The 19,574-nt window shown below is 32.5% G+C and overlaps 5 protein-coding genes and 1 non-coding gene across 12 annotated transcripts; 5 read left to right on the top strand and 1 right to left on the bottom strand.

Moving 5' to 3' along the window:
* The first annotated feature begins 240 nt into the window (after nt 1–240).
* LOC108806370 (metal tolerance protein 11) lies at nt 241–2,342 on the top strand. The gene is made up of 6 exons (XM_018578463.2): nt 241–546; nt 844–953; nt 1,057–1,302; nt 1,388–1,468; nt 1,544–1,777; nt 1,852–2,342. Exons 1-6 carry the CDS (start codon nt 387–389, stop codon nt 2,197–2,199), a joined length of 1,179 nt encoding a protein of 392 aa, XP_018433965.1. The 5' UTR covers nt 241–386; the 3' UTR covers nt 2,200–2,342.
* Nucleotides 2,343–2,589: 247 nt separating this feature from the next.
* LOC108806632 (phosphatidylinositol N-acetylglucosaminyltransferase subunit P) lies at nt 2,590–4,844 on the top strand. Of its 5 annotated transcripts, XM_056989044.1 has the most exons (5): nt 2,590–2,832; nt 2,914–2,960; nt 3,255–3,348; nt 4,016–4,432; nt 4,585–4,844. In XM_056989044.1, exons 1-5 carry the CDS (start codon nt 2,829–2,831, stop codon nt 4,707–4,709), a joined length of 687 nt encoding a protein of 228 aa, XP_056845024.1. In that variant the 5' UTR covers nt 2,590–2,828; the 3' UTR covers nt 4,710–4,844. The 5 variants fall into 5 exon arrangements, with proteins under 5 accessions (XP_056845024.1, XP_018434293.2, XP_056845023.1 ...); XM_018578791.2 differs by lacking the exon at nt 2,914–2,960 and having other exon boundaries at nt 2,590–2,913; nt 3,255–3,352; nt 4,045–4,432; XM_056989043.1 differs by having other exon boundaries at nt 2,590–2,960.
* On the top strand, nt 2,592–2,757 carry LOC108809417 (U12 minor spliceosomal RNA). Its single transcript, XR_008936360.1, has one exon. It is a non-coding gene; the product is annotated as a U12 minor spliceosomal RNA (small nuclear RNA).
* Nucleotides 4,845–11,435: 6,591 nt separating the features above from the next.
* On the top strand, nt 11,436–14,526 carry LOC108810735 (uncharacterized). The gene is made up of 3 exons (XM_018582821.2): nt 11,436–11,537; nt 12,027–12,132; nt 14,169–14,526. The coding sequence occupies exons 1-3, from the start codon at nt 11,502–11,504 to the stop codon at nt 14,306–14,308; spliced, it is 282 nt and encodes a 93-aa protein (XP_018438323.1). The 5' UTR covers nt 11,436–11,501; the 3' UTR covers nt 14,309–14,526.
* A 640-nt stretch (nt 14,527–15,166) lies between these two features.
* On the top strand, nt 15,167–17,130 carry LOC108807162 (uncharacterized). 3 transcript variants are annotated; one of them, XM_056987918.1, is made up of 6 exons: nt 15,167–15,282; nt 15,548–15,704; nt 15,806–15,898; nt 16,109–16,299; nt 16,404–16,449; nt 16,710–16,897. In XM_056987918.1, exons 2-6 carry the CDS (start codon nt 15,563–15,565, stop codon nt 16,712–16,714), a joined length of 477 nt encoding a protein of 158 aa, XP_056843898.1. In that variant the 5' UTR covers nt 15,167–15,282; nt 15,548–15,562; the 3' UTR covers nt 16,715–16,897. The 3 variants fall into 3 exon arrangements, with proteins under 3 accessions (XP_056843898.1, XP_018434922.1, XP_018434921.1); XM_018579420.2 differs by lacking the exons at nt 16,404–16,449; nt 16,710–16,897 and adding an exon at nt 17,028–17,130; XM_018579419.2 differs by lacking the exon at nt 16,710–16,897 and having other exon boundaries at nt 16,404–16,641.
* Nucleotides 16,962–18,083, bottom strand: LOC108807161 (dirigent protein 9-like). The gene has a single exon (XM_018579418.2). It carries the CDS (start codon nt 18,042–18,044, stop codon nt 17,118–17,120), a length of 927 nt encoding a protein of 308 aa, XP_018434920.1. The 5' UTR covers nt 18,045–18,083; the 3' UTR covers nt 16,962–17,117.
* Between the last annotated feature and the right edge of the window lie 1,491 nt (nt 18,084–19,574).

The following is a 19,574-nucleotide window of genomic DNA, read 5'->3' as shown; positions in this document are numbered from 1 at the left end:
CATAATATCGGATCTAATTAACAAACGATGTCGTTTAACGATGGCCATGTCACGAGATGTACAGTTGGAGTTTAACGTACACGTGTCCCGGAAGCGGTCGCCAATCACGTGCGAGATATTAAAACCAATGAGAAGACTCCACGTAGGAAATTTGACAAAGACGCTTCATCTCGTGTCTGGTCCCTCAAGTATCTATGTGGTTACTGATACGTCGACCACACCAGTCGTAATAGTTAAGTGTTAGCAGCCTCCCCGGATCTGTCGACGTAATTACCGATATACCCTCGCCATCTCTTCAAAAATTGTCATTACCTTCACTGTGAATGCTATTGGAATCAGGCAGACAAGACGAAGCTTAATAATCTCTTTCTCTATCTCACCGAGTAATGGTAAGGCCAGATGGAGACGAGGAAGGGATATTGCTTCTCGAGTTTCACGGTAACGGTGACCGCTCGTGGCAGCTAAACTTCGACGATTTCCAGGTTTCTCCGGAGCACAAGGAGAAGAAATCGCCGAGCAAACTCCATAACTGTCTCGGTTGCTTGGGTAATAAAATGATCTCTTCCTCCTCTCGACATTTTTTTAAACATTTTGTTTTGGCTTTTGACTGATTAAGACAAGGCTTTGTCTGTAGGGAAAAACATATGATTTGCTGTTTTGGGATTGGTTTGACTTTTTTTTTTTGAGACTTTGTTTGCTATTTTTAGCTTTTGTTTGATTCTTTAAAAACATATTAAAAGTTAGTGTGATCTAAAGTAGTGAGAAGCTATTGTAGCTTTAACTGGTTTGAACCTTTTCTTGCTATACAGATTTGTGAAAGCTTTGTGTGTTTGATGGTTGCAGGTCCGGAAGACAATGTGGCGGATTATTACCAGCAACAGGTAGAGATGCTTGAGGGCTTTACTGAAATGGATGAACTTGCTGAACGTGGCTTTGTCCCTGGAATGTCAAAGGTTTTAGCCTTTTAGATGATGATGATAACTTGGTCTCTTCTTCCACATTTTTTATTGTTCTTGTTAATTGATATACTTTATCTCTGTGTTTGTCTCCACATAGGAAGAGCAAGACAATCTGGCTAAAAGCGAGACATTGGCCATTAGGATATCAAACATTGCAAACATGCTTCTCTTTGCTGCTAAAGTCTATGCCTCCGTCACAAGCGGCTCTTTAGCAATCGTTGCTTCCACGTTGGACTCTCTTCTTGATCTCCTTTCTGGCTTCATCCTCTGGTTTACCGCCTTCTCTATGCAGACGCCAAACCCCTATCAGTATCCCATTGGCAAGAAAAGGATGCAACCACTGGTTTGTACCTCATCCTTTCAAAAGATTACGTGTGTCTCCTCACCTCCCTTTTGGTGCTCATTCTTGGATCAAATCTTGTCTTCAGGGAATCCTAGTATTTGCATCAGTGATGGCCACACTTGGATTGCAAATCATCTTGGAATCTCTTCGGACAATGTTATCCAGTGTAAGCCTTCTTGATCTTTGTCTGAAAAACTTCGGTTAAAAAAACTAATATCATAGATACACACAATTGGAACAGCAAAAGGAGTTCAGCCTAACTAGAGAGCAAGAGAGCTGGGTGGTTGGGATCATGCTCTCTGTTACATTGGTCAAACTGCTTCTCGTCCTTTACTGCAGATCCTTCAGTAACGAGATCGTTAAAGCCTATGCTCAAGACCACTTCTTCGACGTCATCACAAACATCATTGGACTCATCGCAGTGATCCTCGCCAACTACATCGATAACTGGATGGATCCAGTTGGAGCTATCATTGTAAGTTTCTAAACCAGAACAATGATTAAAATCACTTTCTACTTCTTCTTAAAAAGGGTATTTGATTCATGTAGCTTGCACTGTACACGATAAGGACTTGGTCAATGACGGTTTTGGAGAACGTGAACTCTCTAGTTGGGAAAACAGCGACGCCAGAGTACCTGCAGAAACTGACTTACCTGTGTTGGAACCACCATAGAGAGATTAGGCATATCGACACGGTGAGGGCGTACACGTTTGGATCTCATTACTTTGTGGAGGTTGATATAGTTCTACGTGCTGATATGCCTCTGCAAGTGGCGCATGACATTGGGGAATCGCTGCAAGAGAAGCTGGAGCTGATGCAGGAGATAGAAAGAGCTTTTGTGCATCTTGATTATGAGTATACTCACAAACCTGAGCACGCTAGATCCCACTGTTAGCTTGGTTTCTTCTTCTTCCATCTCTCTACGTCTAAAAGTTCTTAATAGAGCTTAAGAATCTTCAACCATATTGTTTAGTAGACAAAGTACCTTTGTAACTAGTTTTGTTGTTCTACTGGCAATAAAACTATAATTTTTAAGTCTAAATGAAAATTACAAATAAAAAATCTAATTGGAAAATCATGTCTGATCTGTTTCAATTCGATTAACCGGTTTGGATAGATTGGTTCATTAATAACAGAAACCGAATGCTTTATTGGTTTGGAATGAAAATAAGCGCCTGTGTTGTGTGGTGGAGTAATGTTTAATTTTTATCCCACATCGGGGACTCGAGGCGGATGAGTCTTGCGGATGCTAGTATAAAGTGTTGAGGGTGGGCTGGTAATCAAAACTTGCCTTAAACTAATGAGTAAGGAAAACAAAGCGAGCGGTGAGAGCCGGTCGCAGCGCTAACAGTAAAACATAGAAAGTGGCGCAAGAATTTATGGAAGGGAAATAGGCTGGCCGAGTCGTTGACGCTGCTTACTTTTGCAGAACTCGACTCGCGCGGGCCTCCCACATCCCCCAATTTAATATCCCTAAACTTTTTTTATGTTTTAAAATTAACACAACTTATTAACTAAGACAATATGTGTAATTCGCTCGAGCACTTTTTTTTTTTTTTGAGAAAGAGCTACGGGAAGTTTCACCAGCGTATATCTCCTTTTTTTTTAGGTAATCGCTTCGCTGAAACGTTCGACAAAATTGAGATCAGATCAGGGGTAAAGAAAGCTTCACATCGATTAGGAAGATACTCTGTTTGGTCGTTTAAGCTTTTGTTCCTGTCTCTTTTGTTTTCTGAATGCTCCGATTTATAACATGATCGGTTACCAAATTCATTATCTCATAAATTTATTAACTCAAAATTTTATTATTTATTTATGTATTGTATTACACGAAAGTAAAGTTCACTCTACAAAATGTAAAAAAAAAAAAAAAATGATTTAGATTGGATCTCTTTCAAAAATGATATATCTGAAGGGTTTTTAGGGATAATCTGTGTGATTCATGAGCAGGTACAAGTTTCACTAGCGAATTGCTCTCTTCTCCTAATCGCTGTTGCAATTCCGACAAAAATCATCTTCCCATCGAGGAGAAAGTTCCTGCTTGGTCGGTATGATTGTGTTCTTTTTTTTTATTTGCTTGATCTGATTATTACATGACCGGTCACGAGTTCGTTACCTGGGTCGGATATTTTGTTGAAAATATGATTAGCTCATCCGCAACTTAAAGCGAAATTCGATAATCTCTAATTTGAAATTGTTCTGCGGTATGTTGAGAGGAGTTTTGGGTCTGTGTTTGCATTTTCTGGGTTACTTAATTCTTTTCGGTAGATATTGGCTTTGCTTACACTCTGTCGTTAAATCTTTCATCATACATGAAGTGATGATGATGATCCTTTTACAGTGAGTCAGCGACTAAGACAAAAAAAAAATGTAGTAGTAGCAACTGATAGTTGGTTTTTTTTTTTTTTACTACTAAAACTTATATTGAGAGACTAATTTCAAGATAAGATATTTCACATTCTAGTCTGGGAATTTATTGATAGTCTCCTTTTCTTTTAGCACAAGAAGCAATTGTGAGCTTGATGACATTGGCATCAGCATCTCTCGTGTGGAAGTTTCTTGTTTAGCATCTGTTAGTTTAAAAAGAAAAAAGAAAAAAGACATGATCGTTGTTGTGTGTACTGTGTACCGAACATTGTTCCTAGAGTTTGGATGCAGCTTAGATTCTACCAAAAGTCATTCACTGATTTTCTTTCTTTATAATTTATCAGTGATTTCTCAGTCTACCTTATTTCTCCAGAACATGGAAGAAGCTCATTCAGTGAATAGTCCAAGACGGGTTCTAAGCTTCTCCAAGAGAAGGAAGCAAAAGCCCTTCGGTTTCCAGGATTCAGACAGCATAAGCTCATCTACGCTCAGAGCATCGCAAGTGCACGGACCTAAACCCTCTGAGGTGTATGGTTTTGTAGGGTCCATATCCACGGTTGTTGCCACGGTGATCTTCTTGATATGGGCTTATGTGCCAGATAAACTGTTGGAGTCTATAGGGATCCACTACTACCCAAGCAGGTATTGGGTCTTGGCTATGCCCACGTATCTGATGGTGACTTTGCTGTTGGGTTTGGCGTTTTACGTTGGTCTCAACTTCATCGCCACTCCACACCCTACCTCTCTCAGTACCTTGTTTGGTGAGTGTCCACAATACCTTGCAATATAGCTCTATCTATTATAAATGTTCAGTGAGTGGCATGGTACTGTGTGGTGTTTTGAAGCTTGGCTTGCAGTGCTGATGATATTCTAATTTTTTGTTTGTTTGTTCGTTTGTTTTTAACAATGGCAGATGAGTACAGTCGAGAACCTGGGGAAATTGATTCTCAGATGGAGGAAGGGGACGAGAGGCCTATAGATCCAATCTCTGACATTGATATTACAAGAATCAATGATCTTATGTTCAACTCAAAATGATGTCAAGTGATATTTTTTTGTTTTGATTCTTTAGAAGCTTTAAAAACCAGCTAGCTTTTGATATAGTGACTGGTGTTAACTGGACCTGTTACTATGTTTTTTTCAAATCCTTATCAGCAGAGCGTTTCTTTGTGACTTGTCATGAATCAAGGAAATAGCAACGAATCGGTTACTCACCAAAAAAAAAAGTCCAGTTTCTATGTGTCATAACGTTGGATTCTGATAAGCTTGCTACTATGAGCATGATCAAAGCTTCAGACAGTATTTTGTCCATATATCGCATGCTCTGCTTCAATGTCAAAGCACAGCCTCCATATATAAACACAAAATTGTTCTTCCTTGGTGCTGAGCAGTCGGGAGGAGTCAGGAAGTGTATGTACTGTAGTTTTTGTTTCTGCATAAACTGCGCTATTGATTGGCACTATATCATGACGTGATGAATTCGGTAAGACAGTATCAACTATCTCACCAGGGCATATTTGGGTCCATGGCCGAGAAACATGGATTGCAATAGTGCATATAGAGTGTATAACTCCATGATTGAATTTGGTAAATGTTGCAAACACATGCATACACTCTCTTGATTATTCATTTATGATTTTAATAAAATTATTTTTTGTATAAATTTTTTAAAATATCATTTTATTAATTTGTGTCATATTTTGAATTTTTGAATTAATCTAATTTGAAATTTTGAATTAATATAATTTGAAATCAATAAAATTAATTAATTTAATGAATATTAATTTATAGATTCTAATGTATACGATTAAATCGATGGATACATCTATTCAGTTAGCTTCCCATGTGCATCATATTGTGGTCTGTGTTGTTATATCATTGACAAAAGAGATAAGATGGAGCCTGTTTATGCTTTAGTCACAAGGGGTCTTTAGCAATCATTGCATCCACATTAGAGACTCTTGGGAACAAAAGAATGCCACCACTGCTTTTGTATCATCCTTAATAATATCATACACACATATGTGGTTTCCCTTTATTGGGAATAATCTTGGCATGATATTATCCGGTGAAAATCTGACCTTATCTGAAACCTGATCATCTAATTTTGGATCTTCAGCTTCAAAATCATACATTAGTCAATCCATTTACGATTATGCAATGGTCTCATCCATTTGTGATATTTATGCGTTATATATACAGTATGTTTTCAAGTTACCGACATCTACTCAATACGTAAGAACCACATATATATCAATCTATTTTACATTCATCCGTCTAGTCTTTTTTTCCTTTGATCAATTTTTTTTTCCGTCAATCATCCGTCTAGTCTTTTATGTATCATATTCATCACATGCATTTTTTTTTTAAGTTTTGGTAAATTTAAAACATTTGCAAACGTCTCAGCTTTGCTATAAGTTCCCTAGTTTGTTTTAGCTAGCATAAGATTCTCCATTTCTCAAATCAACAAGAGTATGATAATGTATAAAATATCTTATGAAATATTTGTACTTTTGTAGGATGCTTATTCATTAATATTTTTCAATTTTCAATATTAAAATAGTTTATAATAACATTATTTAAATTTATCTTGTCCTCAGAGGAAACTTTGCTTGCATCTGACTATGTTACCTAATTCTCTGTCGATATTAGACAACAGCCAAAGCAATCGTCATCAGGGATATGAATTGCAAACAATAAGGGTTCTTGAAAAGTATTTGGAACATTTTGGGATTTTCTAGGAAGGACCCATGAAGACACTAAGTCGTAAATGAGTGTCGGCTTCCCGATTCCCCACAAATCTATAAGGCTCATATTGTTTTCCTTTTTTTCAGTTTCCTCCACACATTGCTCGAAGTTTTCTCATCAAAACTATCACTATTTTCGTTACCTTATTTGGTTCGATCTTCTGCGTTTTTTGTTTTTGTTTTTGAACTGTACGTTTTATTTTTGTTGCTAACGCTTTACACTTACATTATTATGTTTATGTTTTCGTTTCTAGTCGCCTGTCTAAACCGAGTAATTGATTCTCAGTCAATCTACGTGCCTGAATCAATAGTGGTCGAGAAGAACATATTCTACCATTATTATTAAACAAGTTTAAAGCAAAAAAAAAGAGAGTTTAATGCTAAAATGTCACTAAAAGTAAAACTAATTAAAAACTTTATATCCTGAAAGGAAGAGTAAATTAGCTGAAACCCCTTAAAAAAAGTAAATACCATAGAAGGGGGGAATGGTAGTGATGGGGGAAGAAAATTGTGGGAATTTAGTGTGTGGAATGCAAATAGGGTGAGTTTGGCGTGTATGGAGTGCAATTATCCAAAAAAGAAAGCCTGGTTTAGAGACGATTGTGTGACACGTGAGTCCGTCTGGGAGACGATTGCGGCACGTGTACGCGTTCCCCTAGGCGTCGGATGCCCTAGTTTGGAAAATGGGCTTTAGCCCAAATCTTTTGTTTTTACCCGTTTGTATCTTTGGGCTTTGGTGGTGAATAGATGTTTGTAAGGCTTATGTCATGTATTTACTTTTTGGCCTTTTAATATAATTTCAACTTGACGGAGAAAAAAAAAAAAAACCCTGGTGATATGATTGATCCTTGATACTAAAAACGATTTGAGTATTAATTAAATTTTGTAACTATTAAAAAAGAAATCTTGATGAAATAAAACGTGGCCAAAAGATGATTGATCATATTGTTTCAAGTGTTTTTTGGTTATATATATATATATATATATATATATGTTTCAAAAGTATAATAAATATATTTGGGTTATTAATTATAATTTTAGCTAGTTAAAAAATCCATGCATATATATCTTATTATATAATATTTTTAAAAATTAAATTTTAAGATTGTGACATGTGTTAAATAATATTTTTTATATAAATAGTTAATTAATAGTATTTTTCCTTTTTAAGTTTTAAACAAAATATTGTAAACAAATATTAAGTTCATATAAACAATTATTTAATATTATTTTCCTTTTTAATGTCCAATAAATAGAAAATTTAAACGTTATACGGAAATAATTTTCCTTTTTTAAAAAATTATGAAAAATGTAATACTTATTTAATAATATTTTTCCTTTTTAAGGTTTATACAAAATAATTGTTAACAGAAAAAATTCTATACTAATAATTATTTAATAGTAAGCTTCCTTTTTAAAATAACAAAAATAAAATTGTATAAGCTATATGAAAATAATTTTCCTTTCTAATAAATTCTAATTTTGTTTTTCTAAAAAAATCATGAAAAACAGAATTATGAAAGAAATAGTAGTTTAAAAAATTTCTAAACGAATTATAAAAACCTGAGATTTAAATTGTAAATAAAAATAGATTTATAAAATAGAATGTGTTCCATTTGAAACACATCCTAACATAATAAATAGTCTTACAAAAATAGTCTTTTAAAGTTCAATTTATGAATTAGTATTTTTAGATAAGGAAAATTTACAAAATTACCATTTTAATATTATATATTGTTAAAAATATTTGATAGTAATTTTAATTTTTTTAATTGCGATATGTGTCAATAAAGTTTTAAGATTGTGACATGTGTTAAAATATGATACAATTTTGTTTTTTGTAAGGATTTTTCATTATATAAAGCTTGGTTCTTCAAAGTTAGTGATTAACATGATTGTGACACATGACAATTTTATATTTAATATTGTTACATGTGTTAAATAAAATCTTATTATAAATAAGTATTTAATAGTAATTTTTTTGTTAGTAATTAACATAATTGTGACACATGATAATTTTATATTTAAGATTATAATATGTGTTAGATAAAATCTTATTAGAAATAATTATTTAATAGTAATTTTTCTTTTTTAGAAAAAGTATTGTAAATAAAAAAGTTTCCATACTAATTGTAAATTAATAGTAATTCCTTTTTAAATCTAAAATGAAAATTGTAAAAGCTATATGAAAATAATTTTTCTTTCCAAAAAATTATAGTTTTCCTTTTTGTGTTAAATAAAAATTTTCATATAAATAATTATTTAATAGTATTTTTTCCTTTTTTGTGAAAAATTATGGTAAATAAAATAATTCCATACAAAATGTAAATTAATAATAAATTTCCTTTTTATATCCAAAATGAAAATTGTAAAAGTTATATGAAAATAATTTTTCCTTTCAAAAAATTCTAAGTTTCTTTTTTTAAAATCGTGAACAAATAGAATTATAAAATAAAAATATTATTTTTATAAGATTAATGTTTTTACACATTTATAATTAAGTAATAGTAATTTTCTTTTTTTCTGTGAAACAAATTATTGTAAATAAAAATATTTCCATAAAATAGTAAATTAATAGTAATTTTCCTTTATAAATCTAAAATGAAAATAGTAAAAGTTATATGAACAGTAATTTTCCTTTTTAAAGAAAATCATGAAAAATAGAATTATAAAAGAAAAATTGTAGTTAAATAATATTTAAAATGAATGATAAAATCCTAATAATACACCAAACTGTTTAATAATAAATCTAAGATTTAGCTAAAATCATAGATTACTTTTATTTTATCCTAATCAAAAATGTAAAAGAGTATTTAGTATTAGTTTTTATTTTTTATTGTAAATAAAAAGGATATTTATAAAATATAACATTTTCCTTTTTAAAAAACAATTCAAGCAAAATAATTTTTTTTTAAACTTATATAATATATCATTAGATTAGTACATAAGAAAATGTATAATGTTATCATTTACTTGATTGACGTTATTCGACTTTCAATTTTTTTTATTATTCATTCAATTTCTTATTTTAGATTGTGTTCAATTCAAAAATTTAGGTATAATGTTTTTTCTAATCCAAGTAGAAAGTTGATAACAATTCATCTATGTGCCATTATTATAAAATACAAATTTTAATTTGAACTTGTGTATGAAAATTATTTTTAATTATAAAATAAATCTTACACAACATATGCAAATCAATCATAAAACTATAATAAAATGATTATTATTTTATGTTTTTTATTAAATTAAAACATCAAACAAAACTGTTGCAATGCAACGGGCTCATATCTAGTATATATATATATATATATATATATATATATGTTTCAAAGTATAATAAATATATTTGGGTTATTAATTATATTTTTAGCTAGTTAAAAAATCCATGCAAATTATAATTTATAAATTTACTTAATAAATTAAGAAATTTATAAATTATACCTTTGATGATTATTTATAGAACTAAATTAAATCTTTTCATTTCATAAAGATTTATATTTCAAACTTAGGTAAATATACAGAATTTCAGAAAAAACTTATATAAACAATTTTCTTAAGAACGAGTTGATTCTTGTTGTTCTTAGTTTTTTTCTTGTAGTTCTTAATTTTGAAACATATATACTCAAGGTAACTGGATTTATGTGGGACAAATAGGAGCTGATGTGGGTAAAATAGTATACGATGAATTAGTGTACAGTATATCGTGCATGTGGTTGGTTTTTCGTGAGAATATTTATGCACTGGCACAGTCAGCAGCTGTCTCCTACGTGTGGTCTACTCAGTGGCTGCTACTGCCTCATAAAACGATGAAACGAGTTATTGATACAGTAAAACCACGAAAACAATATGAGATCGTATACATTGCATAATTAATTACCGCTTAAGACCTCTACTGTATACTTCTAATTACAATGATTCCTTATCCCTTCAAATTACTGTATATCCATATTGGCTACTTTGACAGCAAAATAATTCAGAACACTTATTAAAATTTGCAACCACCACGTCAGCATCATGTAACTTAAATTTTCATACATGATTTTGTAGTAGCCTGAGTTCAATCATTCAAACCTCTGTTAGATATGGGAGTGTATATATGTCTTCAACTTAATTGTCACTTTGTGGAATAACTTATGAAAATGACAATACAAAAACCCACACTTTATCTTAAATTAAATGATTTATCAATTCCATAAAAGTAAAAATGAAAATTCAAAAATACATGTTTACAACTTCTCTAAAAAATAAAAAATGAAATTATTCTTTTCCTACTTTTATTCAGTTTTCTAATTTATCTTTATTCCACATATTTATTTAAAATTAGTTATTCAAATTAATTTTGGGGCAAATCAACTTGGATATAATATGGATCAATACCTTAAATTTCATTAAACATGTCGTACTATTATGTATGTAACTGAATTAGTTTATTACATATAAAATGAATACATGATATTATATACAGTGATCGAATACAACATTATTATAAAAGGGTTGAATATATGATATTATATACAAGGATTGAAGAATCAAATAGTTAACGTGCCGAATATTAGGTTTATTACATTGTAGTATAAAAGCACTCTTGCAATTTTGATTATATCTAGAAAATTTATTGGTAGATCCATCCTAAATGTTGGCCTGCACGGTAAGTGCCAAGAAAATTAAAGAGCATCAGTTTGGAACATTTCCAGCTATGCAAATGTTACTTCATAGCTATAAATATAACCGTGGAATCAGTCCTCTAGAACCTGGAGTATATATAAAACATGACTAATGGCAGGATCAGAAGTTGATTAGAAAATGTTTGGCTTTTTAAAGAAGAGATGCTACATAGAAGTTTTGGAAATGGAAATAAAGGAGAAGTGAAAAAATGTGACTTTACAAATCTCTTCTAATTCTTTCTCAGCCATTTATAACCAATCTTCTACGTGTGGCTTCATATATAGCCACATGCTTATAATGTACTTGTGCTCACGAATCTCTTGTATAAATGAGCATCAATCAATAGAGGAGGCTCTTAATTTGAGTGTAGGGGGGTAAAATTTAGGGTTTCATCAAAATATATACACAAAGAGATATGGGTGGTTGTTCTCCCGCTGCATACATTCACATGGTAATGTACATATCGTAGGCATAAAACTTCTAAACAAATGTTTTCTTCTCATAACGGAGAGTTTCTTTTATGTGTCGCCGATTTTGGCGAAAAAAATCGATTTGGCAAAATATTTTTTTTTGTGATTTTGACGGAAAAAAATCATTTCTGAAATTTATAGAAACTTTTTTAGCAATTTTAACGAAAAATCTAAAAAAAATTGAGGGTTTGATCCTACACCAAAACATTGTTCTATAACAAAAAATATTTAATAGGGTTAACCCTGTGAAAACCCTTTATTTCTTTAGCCCAGCCCTAAAGTGGCCCTAAACATTTTATGAGTAATACATCTGGGTTAGGGTTCTTAAATTATTGAATGGGTTGGGTCAGCCCTAAATCTCACAACCCTATATAACATCCCTATGTGTCGGTATATATGTTTGATGTTGGACATGCTTCAGGTATATATACATCAGCGTGACAGTGTGATATATATGTGTATGTGTATAGGTGCAATACATGATAGAAAAATGTTTGATTTTCAACATGAGCAAAGAGGAATGCATGAAAGCTCTTTCTGAGGATGCAAACATCAATCCCGTCATCACCTCCACTGGTTTGCACCCCTCTTTTTCTTGTCCTAATCCTATATAGATACCCAGTGCCGTGCGAGGATTTTTGGAGGCCTAAGGCAAATTTCAAAAATAAAACTTAATATAAAATATAAATATAAGAACCATTTTTGTAAAATGACACAAAACAATTTGTTTTTCTAAATTTGTAACCTAAAAGTAACAGTCAAAAATCATAAGTAGAAAATTGGTACAGTATTTTTTTAGAAAAAACTAAAATAATGATTTGGTATTTTAGAAGGATAAAAATAATAATCTAAATTGAAATGATAAAGAATAAAGTAAATTGATAATAACAAAGTATTGAATAAAAATAATGATAGATAAAGTATATAATTTACAAAATAATACTAGCTAAAAATAAAGTTAAAAATTATTACTTATTTTTCTATGAACTCTTTCATCAAACTATCATAGTTTATAAATAAAATACAAACAGCCAACTTATGGTAAGGAAAAAATTAGATTACAGTAAATAACAAAAGCAAAACAAAAATCAGAACTGTCATTATGAACCAATGACAGCTCTTAAAGAAATTCTTAGTATTTTAGTTACACATGAAATTCATTAGAATAACACAGTCATCGAAAAAGTCAAATTCAAAACAAGGTGAAAATAACTAAACTATACTTTTAGCTCTATAGAATAATTTTATGAAATTAGGGGCCTTAAAATTATACATTATTTGGGGGCCTAAGGCGGAAGCCTTTTCCAATACATGGTAAGCACGGCTCTGTAGATACCCTCTTATCATGCTCCTATGTTATATTAATTCTCTATATCGTTTGATAATCATTACAACTAATTACAAAACTAACTACGTACCTATATATATGTTAAGGATCTACAAATCGGTTTAGACGGTGTCTAACCATTCGCCTAAAGCCACAAATCAGTCATAACTGAAATGATTTCTTAAAATCCGATTTAAGTAGTTCAATCCGTTTGGTCTGTATCAATCTATAAATTAATATAAATTGATTAGATAAACCGAAGGTTAGTGAAAATTCACAAGTTTGTCTGAATTTTCTGTTTATCTAATTTTTTATATTAATCGAATAATTTTATAGTTAAATCTAAAATATTAGATTAAAATAAAATATATAATGAATTAATTAATAATTATTTAATGGTCAAGTGCCTCCTAAATTCTAAATAATATGCGTAGTCGTTAGGTCTATATATAAAGCATAGTAATCGTTTAGAGATTTCCTGAACATTGAACATATATCTGTTTATATATTTATAAATTTATCAGAATATATATATATATATATATATATATATTGTTAAAGAAATTTTAAATAATATTAATTTATTTTGTTATATCATAAACTATCTCTACAATAAATTTATTATTTGTCATCTCTCCTATCTTCGTTTTAACAAACCCATAAAATCCTACGAATAAAGTTCTATCATTGACGTCCTCGTATAAAACACACACTGTGGCGGAGGTAGCTTGAGACCAAGGGGTCACATGGACCATATGATTTTTTCAAAAAGTAAAAATTAACTTACATTTTCCTTTTAAATTCTGATGAAATGCTAAGAAAATTTAGCAAATTGACGCTTGTAAAATGTAGTTTTTAACAAATTGACCTCTGATAAGTGATAACAGTATACTGCCTCCGCCATATATACTATATATATGCAATGGGTCATGGCAAAATAAGAGCATATGTATGGACAGTACGTATGTGTTTGTATTTTGAGTGCGAGTGTCAATATAATTTTTTATACAGTACGTATGTGTTTGTATTTTGAGGAGTGTCAATATTTTTTTTTTATATATAAAAGTATCTATATAAATGTCTAAACACTACATGGGTGTTGATAAAAAAAAAAAACACTACATGGGTGTTGATCAAAAAAAAAAAAACTATCGATGATGATATAACTCTTTTGGTAGTGTTTTCTTTTATATAGTATGTCTAGGAATGATCTCGTATGGTATGAAGTGATGATAAATTATGTTATATATTGTGTATGTTAACACGATCAATGGATTGAAACTAGTGTGGACGGAGCTAGTGAAAACGAACAAGGAATTCTTCGAGACTTACGAGCGGAAGCGTACAAAAAATGAGTCAATGTCGGAGGAAGAGACAAACAAGATGATCCAGAAGATTATCTCTGATTCATCAGACGACGACTAAATGTGATACTTCTTCAAAACAACCACTCCATTATGATATGTATTATATATGTTAATCTTTTTGTTTCTTTCTCTGCGTCAGTCCAACAATAAAGACACCAAAAACTGAGAGTGATGGTGATCCTTTTACGGTACATAAATACTCATCACTACCTTTTTAAGTTGTATGTGTGTATTTGCGTATATGATATAATTCAATAAATACACTGAGCAATCATTAAACAAAATTATGCGTTGTGATGAGAAGTGACATATAGAGCTTTTGTCAGATTACCGTTTTATTTTGTTCTATTTCTGAATGTTAGGAGAAAAAAAGAAAATGATGAAAGTGATTTAACCACAGAATACTATGAGTAAAAGTGAAAAAGTGGAGATAAGAACGAATAGGTAAAAGAAAAGAAATTACACAATAATAGGTATGAAGAGCAATTCCAAGTTTTTATGTAACGTTTCAAAAGTGAGCTTTCCAAAAACTTTTGGAAGCATCTGATTCCAGCTCCAATTCCAAAATAAAAACAGACATATGAGGAAACATCAAAGATGCACATATTCGTTATATACCGATTCTAAGATTAGTAAGGTTTTAATTAAAAAAATTCCAACAATATTACGTAAATTATTTTTAACTTTTGGGAATCATATTAAGACCATTATTTCAATTGATGCCCAAAACTGTCATTACATTCTAGACCCTACATTCTATATTAGATAAACTTTCCACTTTGGGATAAAAAATGCCCACATCCGTTACAAGAGAAATACAAGGCCTGATATCAAAAAGAGCAAACCAAGGCCCACAAAACAAGTTGGGCTTAATTATATGGCCCAAACTTGGGCATGCTCTATATGAAATTAGTCTGGGGAACGTTCTCTATTGTGTCGTAAATTTCCCTTTTTTCCTTTGTGTTCTCGTTCTTCTCAACACTGTTGTTGAAACTTTAGGGTTTAAATCTCTCTTTCTCCGGCGAGACAAAGGTACGATTGTAATAGAAACTCAAACTCTAGGAGTAGAGGGTACATTTCTGATGAAGTTTCTTATAGTTTTCTCTGTAGCTTTTTTGTGTTCTTATTTTTGGTTATTTGATCTTTTGAATGTATAAAAATCGATACTTTATTGTTTAAATACACACTAAGAAAGAAGGCAGAAGCAAATGTTGTTCGATTACATGTTCCAAGACACTCACTGGATTCAAAGTTGACATTTTTTATTGTGTTTCACCATTTGTTTCTTTGATTACAGAAACATCTAAGATTGATGGGAACCATAGACTTAAGTGCTGCTGCTTCAGATGAAACCTCGATTGCTGATCTCAGCGGTCAAGTTCACCAGGTTCCTTGCTGCATTAGATTCGACGGTCCTTCTCAAGTTTCCAACTATTTCAAGCCTAAATCCAGTGGTGAGTGAGAAACATATATTGTGATTCTGTTTATTCAGTTTTTGCTTTTGTACGGAGAGAGATTAATTGTAAGGAGAGTTTGTGTGATTGATTATTGTTAGAGGTGGAAGTTGATGGAGTGAGAGCGGAGGAAGCTCATTTCAGAGGAAGGAAGTTGCAGGGAGCAACTATCTCTCTCCCTACTGGCTACTCTGGTAAACCTCTCTCATTCTCTTTTCTCTTCTTCTGTACTGATTAAAAAGAGAAGCTGTTGTTGTATTCCTTTGTGTTTGTTACTTAGTTAGGGAGTTTTTGAAGACAAATTCTCTATTGAGTTTTGTTGGGGAAGTTGTGTGTGTTTTGGCTACTCACTGTTCGTTAGCAATTTGGACTGTTCTTATGTTGTTTGTTTATCATCCCCTCAGGTTTTGTGCTTGGACAAGCGAGTAATAAGAACGCCAATGGGAAGAGAAAAGCTTCTAGTGACACAGAGGAGAATCCGTGTTGGGAAGCCAAGGCCAAATTCGATAAGGTGACATACTGGAATCATGACTCTCTTCCTTCGAAAGACGATACCATCTTGCGGTCTTTTCACTGGTTCAGCATTTCAGAAGCGGTGAGTTCCTATCCACATCTCTCTCTCTCTCTCTATTCACTGGTTCCTAAGAGTTTCATTCAGTCTTGTTTTTTTTTTTTTTTGAACATTGGTTTTGACTGCAGCTGCACAAGCCAGTGACAGTTGAGGACTTGGTTGCAGTAACAGATACTCCCTCTGTACCAATTTAAGTGATGTTTAAACATTTTTATTTTGTTCCATAATAAGTGATGTTCTCACTTTTCTAAATAAAATTTAATGTCAATTGAAATTTGTAACCAATTACAAAATACTACATGTTTTTCTTATTGGTTAGACTGATTTTATTTAATGCAATTTTATATAATCAAGATAAATTACATAGAAATTTGCATTTTCTTAATCTTTGTGTAAAAACCTTAAACATCACTTAAAATGGTACAGAGGGAGTAATTAAAAGAGATAAAAAAAAAAAACTAAACAGATTTGGTTGTTGTTGAAGGAAAGATGTTATGAAACAAAGTAGTAGTTTGACATTTAATTCTCAAGGCTTTTGTTGGGTTAGTAACACTTTGTTCAAGCCTGGATCATGTATAATTTCTTTAAAACGTTTTTTATAATGTTATTTTCTGGAGAATCACATTGCATTCTCTGTATTTTGATTGAGAATAGTGAGAGAGTAGTTGTTGCATACAAATAGTTTTTATTTAAAGGAAACATGATTGTAGATTGAAACATTCTCATTTAAATAAAATTTCATTGGAAACCAGATTTACACAAACAAAGGAAAAAAGGACACAAGCAGAAGCTAAGGAGCAAGAACATATACAAAAGCACACCCATCAAATATTTTTTCATCTTCAAGCTTTGTAGGTGAGATAGACACTGAAATGGAGGATAGTGTCTTGACCATCAGTAATATGCTGGTTGTTTTGGTTATGCAGAGTCTCCACTATGGCATACCCTTTAGCATGCTCGAACTTCCCCGTCCCGCCAATAACAGCAATCTGAGAAGCATGAGAGGCGGTCCTGTGAACTCCAAAGAAGCTAATGGCATCGTCCAGAGTATCATGATGTTCATGCTCTCTGTCTAGCAACACGGTCAGAGAAAGAGTCTGGCTTGTTCCATCCAAGGAGCTGGCCAGGTAAAACCCCTGAGCTTTCCCTATAACTGCTGAGCCTAGCTCGTGGCTTTCGGTTAGCTCATCGTCCACGACGGTTATGGTTCCAAACATGAGATGCTGGAGGGCAGCACCGGGAGGGAGGTTTCCCGCGGTCACAAAGGGGAGACTGTTGGTGCTGAGGGCATCGTTGGAGTTTCCGTTGGTGTTTTGGATCACTGTGCTGGTCTGAGCGCCGCCTAGGCCGGTGAGAAGTGGGGCTGTGTTTGGGTTGATGACGCTGTTGATGTTGTTTGAGTTCACCAGTGGGACTCCGTTGTCCACAGGGAAGATGCTGTTGCTGGCCTTTGAGAATGGTATACCGTTCACCTCGGTTTGTGCTACTATTCCAGTGACCACACGAGCTGATGGGTGTGACCCTCCTAGCACGTCGTGCATAAAGAACTCTAGTAAAGGCTCGTGTTCAGCCCCTGCTGGAACAGCTGGGAGTGTAGTTGCTGGTTCTTCCTCAGCTTCTGCTGGAGCTACGGTTGGGATTTGGCTGGTAGGGACCAACTGAGACTGAGGTTGGATCTCGTCGAGAAGTCTAGCTGCGTAGATAAATGGGAGGAAGCTGGCGGATATGAGGAAGAGATTAATGATGGTTATGTGAAGAGCTTTGGCCATTTTAATCTTTGGATTCTCAAGTTAGTTTTGTGTTTTGTGTTTGATGGTTTAATGATGGATTGATTAATGGGTTTTATATAAAGAACCATTGGAGAATTTGGGAAGTGTGATTGAGAGTGGAGTTATTGGAGTGGAGTTGTTAGTTGCTGTTATGTGCTTTAGTTAAGTTTGAGAACCAACTAATGATTGGTTACGTCATGATTCTTCACTTTATAGGTTACAACCATATAAGGTAACAAATCCATAAATCATTAATGATTTTCTTAAAAACATTCGTTTATTATTTTATTATAAATAAAAAATTATTAGATCAATAATTTTACAGTTCTACATATTCACATTCTATCCACCATATTTTGAATATTATACACTTATTTACTCATATAAGATATTAGAGATGATTAAAATGAACTTATAAAAATGTATTTCGCCGATAATTTATTTTACGGTATAGATGCTTATGACATCTTCTTCTATGCCTTATAGTACTTCAAACTTGGAACGAACATGAAAAAATTCATTATACTTTTGCATCTTTTGAACACAATTTTGAGCTGTTCACAGGATCGGTCGGTCAAGACCTACAGTCTCTGCCTAGACTCTTTTTCTTATTAAAGAATAGATGTCTCAGTATATTTCCTCCTCTTTTGAGCTTCAGCCAATATGATATCATAATCGGCCGAATAATAAAGCCCACAATCAAAGCCCAGTTAAACATAAATCTAAAACTCGACCCAAAGTCTTAGCCTTCGTCATATTCATATTTTGTCTAGGGTTTCTAATCTCCTTTTTCTCGTCAGCAGTTTCTAATCTCTTATAATAACACCCAAAGAAGGTAATGGAAGCTAAAAGCCTGAAAACTTCTGTCTAATATACTAATCTTTGGTTCTCTATCAAATCGTTTTTCTTTGAAACTCTGTCTACCTTTCCATAGTGAACTTCAATGAAATGAAAGTCTAGATCCTTATTTTTTTTCTAATTTCTTGGCTTCAAAAGTTAAAGATCGCACGTAAAGGATTTGTGAATTTTTAGTCAGATGGCGACGTCATTTTCTCTCGAATACAAAACTATACCAGTCGAAAACAGCTATGTGGTTATTGTTAATAAGATGGCAATAAAATATTGTGCTATACCAGTAGAAACAACTAGTGGCTACCATGTATTAAACTCGTAGACAAAAGAAACAGTGGTGCGTTGACGTGTACAGGGTGTAAAAAAACGGGTATATACATACGACTGATGTAAACTATATGAAAAAAACATACAATAATATGCGATGGTGTGTAAGATTGAGTTGATAAACAGTCGGTCGCAACTGATCATCTAAAAAATAGTAGGAATGATCAAATATTGTTTAGTTAGTTATATAGAGAATTTGCAGTATATATACGAAAGTTTTAGTTGACAAAAGAAATTAAGATCTAGCTAACCTGCATACTATTAGAGTTTATCATCAATAGAGACAAGTTTAAAGATTGATGCACTCCTTTCTTGTCCCAAAATATCCTAAACGCAGGCTACGCAGCATAC

The sequence above is a fragment of the Raphanus sativus genome, chromosome 6 (genome assembly GCF_000801105.2).
Source record: "Raphanus sativus cultivar WK10039 chromosome 6, ASM80110v3, whole genome shotgun sequence".
Taxonomy (NCBI): Eukaryota; Viridiplantae; Streptophyta; class Magnoliopsida; order Brassicales; family Brassicaceae; genus Raphanus; species Raphanus sativus.
This window is presented reverse-complemented; position numbering and strand designations above follow the sequence as displayed.